General features: G+C 42.2%; 2 protein-coding genes across 2 annotated transcripts; one reads left to right on the top strand and one right to left on the bottom strand.

Annotated features, from left to right (window-relative positions):
• The first annotated feature begins 3427 nt into the window (after window positions 1–3427).
• On the top strand, window positions 3428–6109 carry LOC124645129 (glycine-rich cell wall structural protein-like). The gene is made up of 3 exons (XM_047184880.1): window positions 3428–3519; window positions 4003–4061; window positions 4458–6109. Exons 1-3 carry the CDS (start codon window positions 3502–3504, stop codon window positions 5980–5982), a joined length of 1602 nt encoding a protein of 533 aa, XP_047040836.1. The 5' UTR covers window positions 3428–3501; the 3' UTR covers window positions 5983–6109.
• Window positions 6110–7773: 1664 nt separating this feature from the next.
• Window positions 7774–12235, bottom strand: LOC124645354. The gene is made up of 3 exons (XM_047185160.1): window positions 12218–12235; window positions 10862–10914; window positions 7774–10054 (listed from the first exon to the last, which is right to left on the bottom strand). The coding sequence occupies exons 1-3, from the start codon at window positions 12233–12235 to the stop codon at window positions 7960–7962; spliced, it is 2166 nt and encodes a 721-aa protein (XP_047041116.1). The 3' UTR covers window positions 7774–7959.
• Between the last annotated feature and the right edge of the window lie 819 nt (window positions 12236–13054).

Below are 13054 nucleotides of genomic sequence, written 5' to 3'. Positions count from 1 at the left end.
TAGTATACCTAATACAGTTGCGTAAAATTTCATGTTGTTGGAAAATGGGGTAAGCACAATACTTAATTTAATTTTAAGATTTTTGCAAAATATGTAGGTACTTAGCTACTGACACTGAAAGCTTGTTTTACTTAAGTATATAAAATACTGTTTTCCCGCAATTTCACTTGCGACCCGTGGGAACTACTGCCCGTACCCGGATAAAATAAATTTTATCTAACCATTAGCCTAACCTAGCCTAGAATGTTTCTCGGGGATAATGTAGCTTCCTTACAGATATGGAATTTTTCAAATAGGTTCAGAAATTTTGGAGCCTTTGGGATACAAATAAAACACAAAATAACAAATGATTCCTCTTTATTATACCTATTTGTACAGATATTCACCAAATAACAGAAATGTATGAGAGACTTGTTTATGCGACGCGATTATCCATTAGGAACAAACAATCGTTTGATCTTCAGTTCGTGTCTGTTTCTGCATTTGTAATGCACGTTTACCATACGAGAGAATTTCCTAGTTTTTACTCAGAATTGAACATTGCACTCGAAAATCTTTCAAAGCTTTCACGTCCCGTATGAAAAAAATACGTTAGAATGTCGAATTAAGGTCCTATGATTATAGGCCTGCCGGGGCTGCGGGTTGTTCGAAAGAGTTACCGCGGCCCTGGTACATAAAAGGCCTACGACGGAACACGACGGTTTTTAGTCAGTAAGAGTCTGACACACCCTCACCGCTGCTAACCCACAGCGGGAGGGGTCATTTGATGATTTTTGACGTCATTTAAACAAAAAAGGTCCTATGATTATGAGGTGCGGGCTTCCAAAGGGTTACTGAAGCTTTGGTACACAAAGGGCTCCAAGAACAAGGTAGGTTTAAGTCAGTAAGAGCCTGATACTTCCTCAGGCTGCACCCACAATGGCTGTGATCATTTGCTGGTTTCCCAGCAAAAAAAGGTCCTTTATTTGATCGGCCAAAATAAGCTTGTTTTAATTTTGAGGATATTTCTATTCAGTTAGGTAACTCTCGATTTCAGTTCAAATATAATGTACAGTACCTAGGTATATAGATACCTACGTTAAACCACGAAATGCTTAAATATAATTATACTAGCTTCCGCTCGCGGCTTTGCCCGCGTAGAGTTCAGTTTTATCGCGTGTCCCAGAGAATTCTTCAAAGGTCCGGGATAAAAACAATCCTATGTTCTTTCTCAATGTCAACTCTATCTATGTACCAAATTTTATTAAAATCAGTTCAGTGGTTTAGTCGTGAAAGCGTAACGCGTTTCGCATTTATAATATTAGTAGGGATTGATACTTAGTTGTTACATGCAGTGACTTGGTCTGATTTATCATACCTCTAAGCTTTTGAATACCAGTTAAAACTTAAATACTGGAAAATCATTAAATGTAGAGAACATTGATGTCATTGATCCGTAATTTTAATAAAAGTTCATTCATTTTGACCTTTGAACTGTTATGTAGGTCATCCCTAGATTGGCTTGGTTGCCAACTTATAGCGGAAACAGATGAGAACAGGTAGGTTATAGCAAGTCTGACATAGCTAGGATGCTCAAGATAAATGAGTATGGTTTAGGTAATCGGCGAATCTGTCACTTCGTCTCGGAGATTTGTCTTTTATCCGATAGGTCCCTAAACAAATAACTTCAAAAGGAGAAAATAATATAAAACTTCAACTTTTCTTATATCATCAGTCTGTCTAGCATTTTCCACTTCCAGTCTAACCAGATAGACCTGAGTGCCAGTGTTATACATAGAGCCACTGCCTATCTGACCTCTACAACCCAGTTACATGGGCAACCCGATACCCCTTGGTAAAACTTAACAGCCTTCTTTTAAATCATCTTGCACAATGTTATGCTTGTCACGCATTTTTGTCAAGATGCAAATGACTGTATTCCTATTGTTCTCAGATTTTACTTGATAAGACATTTTGTTTGAATCCATGCTTACCTAGTGTGAATTTGTGACTTCATTTCAACAGACCTATTTAAAATTAGTAGTTAAGAAGATAACGTCTGCACCCCCGGTTTTCAGACTTACAAGATAGCACTTAAGAAGTACGGAATGACTGAAACTAATAAATATTAATGATAGGTGTGGTAAACTTTTTATTACCTACCTATGAAAACTTATGGCTTCTATTCTCTTTTTGGTCAAATTAACCAACTTTTATAATTTCGCTGAACACTGAAATGTCCAATTCTTCGTGTGAAGTCGCGTATCCCAGAGAATTTTGAGCCTTTTGTCATGTCACATGTTAGTACATGTAATAACTATAAAATGGCAGTCAGCTCAAAAGCCTGACAACTAGACTATTCTTGCAGGTCATTTTTATATAACATGAAACACAAGAACCAAGTTTATTGTTATCTTTATTGTGTCTAGTTAAACTAAGAAAGACAGAAACAACAGTATATCATCGTACTTCTATTTTATTTTATAGTACCTACATACTTGTCTGTTAAAGAGTTTTAATAAATCCGATTCGATGAAGTAACTCCGATCAATGTTCGATTGGTCTTCTTCACTCTTTTCTACACATCAACATGAGTATTTGTAATACAGATCTCTTGGCCTATTTCTCGTCACTTAGCAATCTCCTTTCCGTCTATGGAACAATGGTTGCTATTTATAGCGTAATGATTATAAAACTTAAATAATGGACATGTAGTCCACATTATGAAGGTGCAAATTATATGTACCAACATACGTTTATATGTAACTTTCTGTTATGTATAAGACTAAGCGTTTATGGGAGAACTCCATTCATGGTTACGTGTGTTTACGTAACAAACTGGACCCGGATTGTCGGACTATCTTAATATCATAATAATGACTTTGTGATATGTCCAATGCAATCGTATTAAACTTTATTCCTGGTTATTGGAATTTATCGAGATGAGTTCTTATACCTATATGTATATGAGTTCTTATACCTACAGGTACTCACTGGTTAATTTGCTAGGAAACCTTATTAAAATCCAGTCATCAAATCTCATCATTTTGATATGACACCAATAACAACTTAGAAACACATAATTTTTATTTACCCCTCCTATTGAAAAGGCGTAGAATTGTCCTTTTTTTAAAAGCTCTAAATAAAAGGGTAAGTAATTGAAACATGTATGCGATAACTGCAGAAAAGTACGTAAATTCGCTATGCAAACAAATAATAATAAAACAATAGTGTGATCTGAACCGAGTCCAATAAAAAACAACATTCGGATAAAGCCAAACACGTGCCTAGGAGAGATTCAGAAAGCACATTTTTGCAGAATACTTCACATGTACACATTTTTTAATTACAAAGTTATTTTATCAATATAAAATAAAACGCATGGAGTAGGGGTTGTGTACATTCACTGTCATATAAAAGGCTTACACGATTGAGTCAGCTCATAAGAGTAGTTTCGTTCGTTCCGTCGGCATCTGGAGTAGCGAGGAGGCGGACTAGCAGCACCTTCACTCCCCACGCACCATGGCTTCCCGATTAGCCGTGAGTAGCTTACTGACGCACACATCCATACAGTTCCGCGACACTTCCTGTGATCTATAGACATCTAACCACACCGCAGTTCTAGTGTCAAGTTAATTACAAGATTTCAGTGATACCGTGGTCAGCAGTGATTCCTAATTAATCATAACTTGATTTAGTGAACAAATAAAACAAACAAAATAACTTTACGTCAGAAAAAAAACATGGATACTTGGATAGTAATGAGGGAGAAACATGCTTACTGTTGCCCATGTGGATAAGGTCTCATTAGAGAGTTTTGATTATAGAGTACAGTTTTACGTAACGCAATTGTTATGGGCCTGCACTATCTCCGCATCTGACGAGTTTATTATAACAACACTGCGCTGACCACTTTCATGTTTACGTTTAGCATATCCGCAAAGTAATTAGGGATCAGGGTACACTCATTAAATATGTTATAATGGGAGTTAACTACATGAATATTTACTGTTATAATTTCAGCTGAGCTGCTTTCTACTGACTTGCGTTGGCGTCTGCCTGGCGACTTTTGGACATGAACAGTTAGTATTATTATGTTCCCTTTTCTGTAACGATTTCTCCATCCCTATACAATTTCCTCGCGCTGCTATCAGTGATAAAACTATTAGTTACGCTACAAGTCGATGGAACCGCAAAAAATATAGTGGATGGAGCAATTTGGTTGAGATTTCTATAACGATTCTCACGCTTCTTCATTGCGGTAAATGGTGAAAACCGAGCTATTGTGTTTTAATGATAGACCTACCCTTGCACTAGGATTTCACTGTATCACGTTTGACCTGCAAGCTTTGCGATCTATTGTTCCTCATTTACGTTATCTATTGTTATGCCGGCGCTCTAGCATGTAATGATGCGAATATTTAGCTGAACTGTTTTGTGAATGAATAAGTAAAGATGAATGTATCTGTTTGTTGCAGTGTTCATATTCGGGTGCATATACCTGAAGAGCATCACTCTTCCAAAGAGGTGGTGATACATGAGAGCCATGACGAGCACGGTCACGGCGGCGGCGGCGGCGGCGGCTACGGCGGAGGCGGCGGCGGCGGGCACGGGGGCGGCTATGGCGGAGGCGGCGGCGGGGGTCACGGCGGATCCTTCGTCGAACATCTACACGGAGGGTTCGCCGATTACTTGAAAGGCGGCGGAGGCCACGGCGGCGGCGGCGGCGGCCATGGCGGCCACGGCGGTGGCTACGGCGGCGGCGGCGGCGGCGGTGGCGGATTCGGCGGTGGTCACGGCGGTGGCCACGGAGGACATGACTTTGGCGGAGGTCACGGAGGATTCGACTTAGGCGGCCATGGAGGCGGTGACTTCGGAGGTCACGGTGGCGGAGACTTTGGAGGACATGGCGGCGGTGATTTCGGTGGACATGGCGGTGGTGATATCGGCGGTGGACACGGCGGTGGTCACGGCGGTGGTTTAGGTGGAGGTTTCGGGGGTGGCCACGGAGGAAGCTTCGGCGGTGACCACGGCGGCGGCCACGATGACCACGGCCACAGTGGCGGCCTCGGCGGTGGATTCGGAGGTGGTTTCGGAGGTGGATATGGAGGCGGTCACGGAGGCGGCGGCGGCGGCGGTGGCCACGACGAACACGATCACGGTGGCGGCTTTGGAGGTGGATTCGGAGGCGGATTTGGCGGTGGATTCGGTGGTGGCCACGGAGGTGGTGGCGGCCACGACGAACATGATCACGGTGGTTCCATTGGCGGTGGATTTGGCGGTGGTTTCGGCGGTGGTTTTGGCGGTGGCCATGGAGGATCAGGTGGCGGCCACGGAGGCGGATTCAGTGCCAGTTTCGGAGGATTCGGAGGCGGACATGGAGGTGGCCACGATGATCACGGCAGCAGCTTCTCTGGTGGCCACGATAGCTACAGTGGAGGTGGCGGAGGAGGATATTCATCTGGAGGACACGGCAGTTCCGGATTAGGAAGCTTCGGCAGCTTCGGCGGCGGCGGTGGTCATGACAGCTACAGCATCGGAGGAGGTCACGGCGGTGGTGGCGGTGGAGGTGGCCATGACAGTTACAGTATCGGAGGTCACGGAGGTGGTGGCGGCGGAGGAGGTCACGACAGTTATAGCATCGGAGGCCACGGAGGCGGCGGCGGCGGTGGAGGCCATGACAGTTACTCCAGTGTAAGCTTCGACTCCTTCGGAGGAGGTGGCGGCGGCCACGGTGGAGGCCACGGCGGCGGTGACAGTTACAGCCTCGGCGGAGGTGGCAGTCACGGAGGCGGTGGATTTGGAGGTGGTGATAGCTACAGTGTTGGATTTGGAGGGCACGGGTCCGGAGGTGACCATGGAGGCGGTGGCCATGGAGGGTTCAGCCTGGGAGACATCGGGGGAGGCCACGGTGGCCATGGAGGCGGGGGTTTCGGAGGTGATAGTTACACGAACGCCATAGGAGCCGGCCACGGCGGCGGCCCCTACCACAAACGGAAGTAAACCTCCGTAGTATTAATAAACCAACTAAGTCATAGTCCTCAGACGCCGATGGATATTGTATCCAGTGCTATATAGTACAAGTTTTGTTATTGTAAATAGGTCGTAGGATAAGTTATTGTTGATTGTTTAATTACAAGTTATTTAATTTTCTAATCCGCATTTTGATTTTATGACCTTAATACCACTTCAGCTACAGAAACATGAAATCTATTTTTACATAAAATCGCCTCAAATGTCGATAAACGACTCAAAGCATTTCTCAATCTAAGATCATTCGAGGAACCATAAAATAGAGTTTGTATCATCTAGGAAACTATTAAAACGACACTCAAACTCCGTAACTGACCATAAAAGCTTCGAGCTATGTCCTCTTTGATTGACCTACAGAAAACAATTGCATCTCGCTGACTAACGGTTGTTAAGCAACGTTACGTCACTTGAGAGGAACACACACTAAAGAGGAAATGATGCATGAGACTGAGTGGCTCGCCTCACGAGTTGATATCAAGACAACAGGAAGAATGCGCACGCAATCGCAGTTTCACTCTCGTGTGAACAGACACTACATAATTACATAAACTTATTACTTTAACTTTTGCCACTCATTCATATGCTCAGATTAATTTAACACTACACGGAACTGCACATTTAAGTATTCATATTTACACAGAGATATGAATGAATGAATAAATTAGTGTTACATAAACTCTAAAGTCTTTTGTTTTTTTCTACACGAAAAATATACTGGTGCATACATGTATAGTATGACGAATAACTAGTTAGGTACTGAATTCTTAAAAATCAAATCAAGACAGACGAAAGTTCAGATGCAATTGAACTTTACCTCGTTATGAAATACTACGTACGAGCCTACATAACTGCAGATTGAATCTCCGTGATCTGGGTACGTGCTGATATTAACAGTCTCCTTACGTAACGGAGCCCTGTCGACCCAGCCCTTCACTCTCGGCGCCGCACTTCCTTGTAAAAGCTCCAACGCTTTTACTATCTCACAGATTATATTGACATTAGCTGTTTTTGCTACAACTAAACTACATATAAACACGACTAGGGAAGTGATGCGAGTAGGAACAGACTATGTTCGTATTAATATTTGCATCGTCTTCGCATAGTGCGTTTCTACAACGATATCCTAGAAAGTGCGTTATGACAATGCGACGGATTGACGGAATAACGTACAACAACACTTCCCGATTAATGATAATTACGTAATTTATAGGCGAGTGATCTGGTTATTTATTTTCATGTTTCGCAATAGAATGTATGATGTGCTGATTTATGACCGGTGTGTTCGATAATTATATCTTTACGTTGTTGCGTAATTACATCGACATTCATTGTTGAAAGTGATTTGTTTGACGTCCGTCACTAGCACACATTGGCACTTTACGAGTTTTAATGTACGGCTTTGTGTTTAGTACTTATTATATTTTTTTGTTGTCTAATATTCTAGTTAGACAGTAGACATATTGAACGATGCATTATAAGGTTTAATCTAAAGAAACTTACCGTTCTATTGCAATGACGCCTGCTCATTTTAAGTAGCAATCTATTGCTAGCGTGCGCACGAAAACCACTTGAAGGCAGGCCCCTGTAGTAGTTTCATAGTCTTTGGTTGTGAGTAATCGTTAATATCTTGTCTGGTGTTTGTACGGACATTATTACTGTATCTGTAATCATTTTCGTCCCTTGAGAAATAAAATTCACTATTATTAACATTATTTTATATTTAACTTCGCCTATAGATTCGTATAAAATGCATGAATACCATCATCCTTCGCTCTCTATTAATAGCTTATAACCAAAGATAGATTAGTTACAAGGTGTATAAATAACAGAAATATTCACATAGTAAGAGACTGAAACTCACATCACTCACGGCATTCAGTGCACTCAGACCCAAAGATCACATACTTACAACACTAATTATATAGCACTAAATTAGTTCATTACTGTTCAAATTTTGTCACCATATTTGAGTTTCCCCGTGGCACTTTTCGCTTCTGCATTGTGTGTGTAATAATTTTCCGACTCGTGTGAATCAGTCGGTTGCAACGCTAATATTTTGTACCTGGGTCTATGCTCTGTGTGTTGATTTAGTACATCTGAGTTTTTGTCCTTCGGTGCGTTTCTGGGCCTCGTCTCGTAGGTGGTAGGTTCAGTAGAGGCAGGCTCATCGCTCTGTATGTCATAGTATTCCTCCGGCGGGGCGGTAGTGGTCGCGACCGTGGCGACATACGGAGTGGTCGACGGAGTTGGCGCCTCGGCGTACTGGTAGTTGTCGTTAGATGCCTCGGCTTGCGAGTATTGATCTCCGTGTAAAGCCTTCGTTGCCATGGCCGAGTAATATGGGTGCACCGGAGATGTTTCTCTGATAGTGAAGGCTGTTGACTGCACTGACTGCGAAGACTCCGCAGGCTTCGGCTGATCATAACCGTAGCTGTCTAGGGCTGAGGTGGCCCCGATATGTGACGTCGCTGAAACACCGGAATCTTCTAAGTGATCTACTGTTGTTTGATGGTCTAATCCACCAAAGCTTATATTCTGCGTGGATATAGATTTCTTTTTGCCCTTTTTGACGTTAAAATTAAGAGTTGGACTTTCAGGGACGTACAAGTTAGATGTCGAAGTGTGAAGCGAATCGAAGTCATAGCTATTCGGATAGTTGTATACATTTTTATTAAATTTAGACAAGCCTACCGTTTCAACTGTATGTCCAGGGAAATGTTTCGGTTTGTATTCGTGCACGACGGTGGACGACACGGAGTATGGCGCCTGGACACTGGCTTGCTGGGATCGGTAGTCAGACACTTGTTTTCCATTGCCAAAATATAGTGCTGGAACTACGTTGCGAGTCTTGATGTTTCCTTTGTCTTTTACTTTGAAATGGGGAATAGGCCTGTAATCTTCAAAACTCTGCTCCGACACAGGTTCAAAGGGTGTTGGTATCGTTGGCTTCTGTGCATTACGAAGCTTAGGGTAGGGGGTGTATATATTTTCGTAATATGTAATATCTGATATATGAGGCTTATTTTGACCCTTGTAATATTTTTGTGAGTGCTTGTTTTTGGGAGCCTTTCCACCACCCAATCCAATGCGTAATCCCTGACTGTTATAGTTCCTGGGTGGGTATGTCAAATGGTCCTTCGTTATTTCCACATCGGAGGGGAGCTCTCCGTGATCGTGGAATATGTGATCGTGAGTAACTTCTCGCGGATTATAGGCGGCGTACTCCATGTGCGGGGGAGTCCCCATGGATCCGACTGCAGTGAAACCAGTAAGTGCGTCGGAGGGAATCGCTAACAGAGAATTTTTCAGAGGAATCAGAGGATGCGAAGCAGCAAGCGCAGACATGCTGCCTTCGGTATCGTACACAAGCTTATGAATGTGCTCCTCACTATAGGTGTGAATGTGTTCGGTATCACCGTCGATTATTTTTTCGACTCGTTGCGGCTTTCTTATTTTTCTGATTGTCCCCGAACCATCCAGGTCTGAATAAAAATGTTCGTGGAATGTCGACACAGGATGTTCTTCCTCTACTTGTCCTGGTTTTCCTCGCACTACGACTCGTTTCGGCTTAACCTTCCTGGGCTTCTTTCGCGGGGTGTCATTAACCTTAACGATTTTGACTCTTTTTGGGGGATAGTTAGGTGGTGCTGTTGGAGCCGCTGATGGGGCTGAGAAGGCCGTGGGTATGTAGGTTCCGTCCGTGGGGTCCGCGGGAGGCGCCAGGTCGTACTCCTGGTCGTCCCAGTCGTGCGGCGTGGGTCCGTAGTAGCCGCGCGCGCGGTACAGAGGCAGCAGCTTGGAGGCCGCCGGCGGCAGCCCGGGCATGCGCGTCGGCGACTCGTCGTACAGCTCCACTGAGTTGAGAGGCAACACGTTCGCCACGGCCGGCATCGCGACGTTGGTCGGGACTGCCACCGCACCTTCAGCGCTCGGCATGAAAGCCGGTGCATACTGTGATGATGCTGGGTGATTCGTTATGTAGATCTTCTTGTGATGGTGAATGTGTTTCACCTTTTGTGGTAGATGTATGCGGATCTTTTTCCTGCAACAAGAAAAAAATAACAGTGCCGGTATTCTGTGGTGAGGTAATCGCATCGCATGCATGTTGAGCGGAGTTTTTCTGCTCGTTGTTCCGTCTAGTGCAGTGTCAATGGCATGACGCGTGACTCGGTATCGCGGCTTTCGCTGTCGACGACGGCATCGCGACGTCGCCGATGCGCTGCTCATCCGTACCTCGTCACACTCGACATACGACTCACAATTCGACTAGTGTCATTTATTTTTCGTAACGTAGGTATAACATACGACACCGAGGAGGATCGACTTGCACTTTCTAATAGGCAGGCGCTTATTATGCGCCTGGTTGGAGCTGGTTCAGCGTTCAAGCAATTATCGCTAAGCGGTGAAACATAATAATTTAAACACAATCGCCGCACACTGACATTGACAATGTTTACAGTTGAAGTCGCGCAGCGTCACACTTTCGCTAGCTTCGAATTAGTGCCCTTGATTGGACTAATTGAATTCATTGAAGCAATCGATTACATTAAGATTGTTTACAACATTTCATAAAAAAATATTCGTTCATTCAAGAAAATTCAACAACTCGCAAGCAAAAATCCAATGATGTACCTACAAGTGCATAGAACTCATGGCGACATGATGAAATTTTCGAGTGAGTAGATGAAAACTTAAAAATATGTAAATCGGCCTGAAGGTTTGTGAGAATTCCGAAAAATGTATTGCAAATAGAAGAGGTGTAGGACTGTAAATCCAAAGGGACAGTGTATGAGTGTAAGAGGATCCTGTACGAAGAAAGATGAGATAAGAGGAACCAGTGTATACTCACTTAGGCGCATCTGCCGTGATCTGAACGGACGCTACAGCTACCAGAAGAGCGAACTGTAACAGACAAACAATACATTGAACTTATGTTTTTAGGAATATCAATAGTAACGTAGCATACAGTGGACTGACAGACGTAGGCGAAATAGGAATCAGTGAAGTCAAGAACCAAAATGAAAACATGGTGATACACTTTCGAAGTCATCCATGGGCAGAGAATGGTATACGTTTTTCAAAAAAAAACAGTTCACTTTGAAAATTGGCCATGGAAATTTATTTAAGAAAACTGCCATTTATGTTGTCGGTGAGCTAAGGTCTAACCTCACTCAGAGACATTTAATGGTTACTTAAGCCATTCCTTAGTAAAAAATTTCCTTGAAAATTCGTCGCTAGGGAGTGACTTAAGTAATGTCTCTGAGTACGGGGGTAAGTGGAGGAAGATCTATTTCGCCAACGCCTTATATCAAAGATTTACGTCTTTTTGGCTCTGATTAATCATGAGCATGTGACAAGATAATGTTTTCTTAAGGCATTTTTTGTCGAGATAGGCTGATTTCAAATCATACTCTTATTAATTGCTTATTCAGTTGCTAAACTCTTGTTTTTATTTGGTATAGGGTTTGTTATTGCTGTTATTAATGCTCAATCCTTCTCCGTGCGAGAGGAGGCCTGTGCCCAGCAGTGGGACGATAAAAAGGCTGTAACAGAACAGAACAGGGTTTGTTATTACCTCTATAATCTTTAAATGAAATATACTGTTATTAAGTAATTATTTGTTTACCTATTATGTAATTTGTCTTAGTTGCTTAGGCATTATGTACATAATGCCTTATGAATGATATTCGTAAATTAAATAATATAAATAATTATTTGATACTTTAATTTTTATTAAGAAAATACCTTCGCTTTACTTCTTATGCAAATAATAATCGTTTCAACCAAAATTTAGTAAAAATTCCGTTGCAACTTTTTGTTGTCGGTTGTTACAGTATGTATTTCAGGCTGCACTTCAATTAAATTTGAAATTCAAAACCTTTCTGTTTCATCTACTATTTTCAATATTCCAATCGTCGTAAATTCATTAACCTCATCAATCTTTACCTACTCACTCTTTCCCTCTGAAGTTGTCCACTATTTAAAGTACCTTATAATTTTATGGCTTCCCACAAAAATATTTGAAAGAAAAGTAGGCAAGGCAAATTACATCCGATGCCATAAGAAAAACATCATCCTTTAGGTCACATTCACATACGCGCTGATCGAAAGGGTCACTATCACAACTTGATTGATCACAGTCCACACTATATTATTATCACTATCACATATCATCATCATTAAATAACGTTCACGAGATACCGACCAATTTCAACCAATTCATTGCCGCTGCTTCTGTCGACGGACGTACGCGAAAACAATATAAGTTTTTCTTATTTTTTTCTTTTTTTTTAAGAATTTCTGCACAAGTGGAAACCGCACTGGCCTTCAAGCTCATATGATAATTGTTCGCGGTGCGCCTGATTATTTATAACATTCATTTTCACGCCTGAAAGAATCCCGAACGACATATGTGTGCGTAGCGCGCTGCACATACGCTGCACTTTGCACAACACACTGCAGCGGCCGCACCAGTATTGCTGACGGCTCGTGATATGATCATGTTGTTAATCCATATTTTGCTTCTATTACACACATAATTTTTATTCATAATTAGCTATGTTAACACCGCTTGACGTGCTAAATTGATCCAGGTGCTTCCTCATCGCCTTGCTTCACTTGCTGAGAAGGATTTTTTTACTTTGATCCTTATGAGAGATACTGAGCTGGTCACTAACTTGACGTTAATTTACTAGAGTCAGTCGTCTGGTCTTACTGGTGGGATTTAAGTACGCAAGTAAAATAGTCATAAGCTAATAGCCATTCATCTGAAGAATGACTTGGCACCTGGGGTTTATGTAGGTATAACTTCTTTTAAAATTAGTGTATGATAAATCCGTTGCTCTGTAGGACCTTTGGAGTAAAGTCTACCTACGTTTAACAGTGGACGGCAATAAGCTGTTATAATGTGGATGATCTAGGTATAGAAAACTCATTAACTTTATGAAATAGTGGCATAATTGAAAATTTATTTATTTATTCAGCTTTGGATCATCAACAGAGGCTGCACAATTGCTCTACATTAATCTACATTAAAAAATCT

This window comes from Helicoverpa zea, chromosome 31, assembly GCF_022581195.2.
Source record: "Helicoverpa zea isolate HzStark_Cry1AcR chromosome 31, ilHelZeax1.1, whole genome shotgun sequence".
NCBI lineage: Eukaryota > Metazoa > Arthropoda > Insecta > Lepidoptera > Noctuidae > Helicoverpa > Helicoverpa zea.
This window is presented reverse-complemented; position numbering and strand designations above follow the sequence as displayed.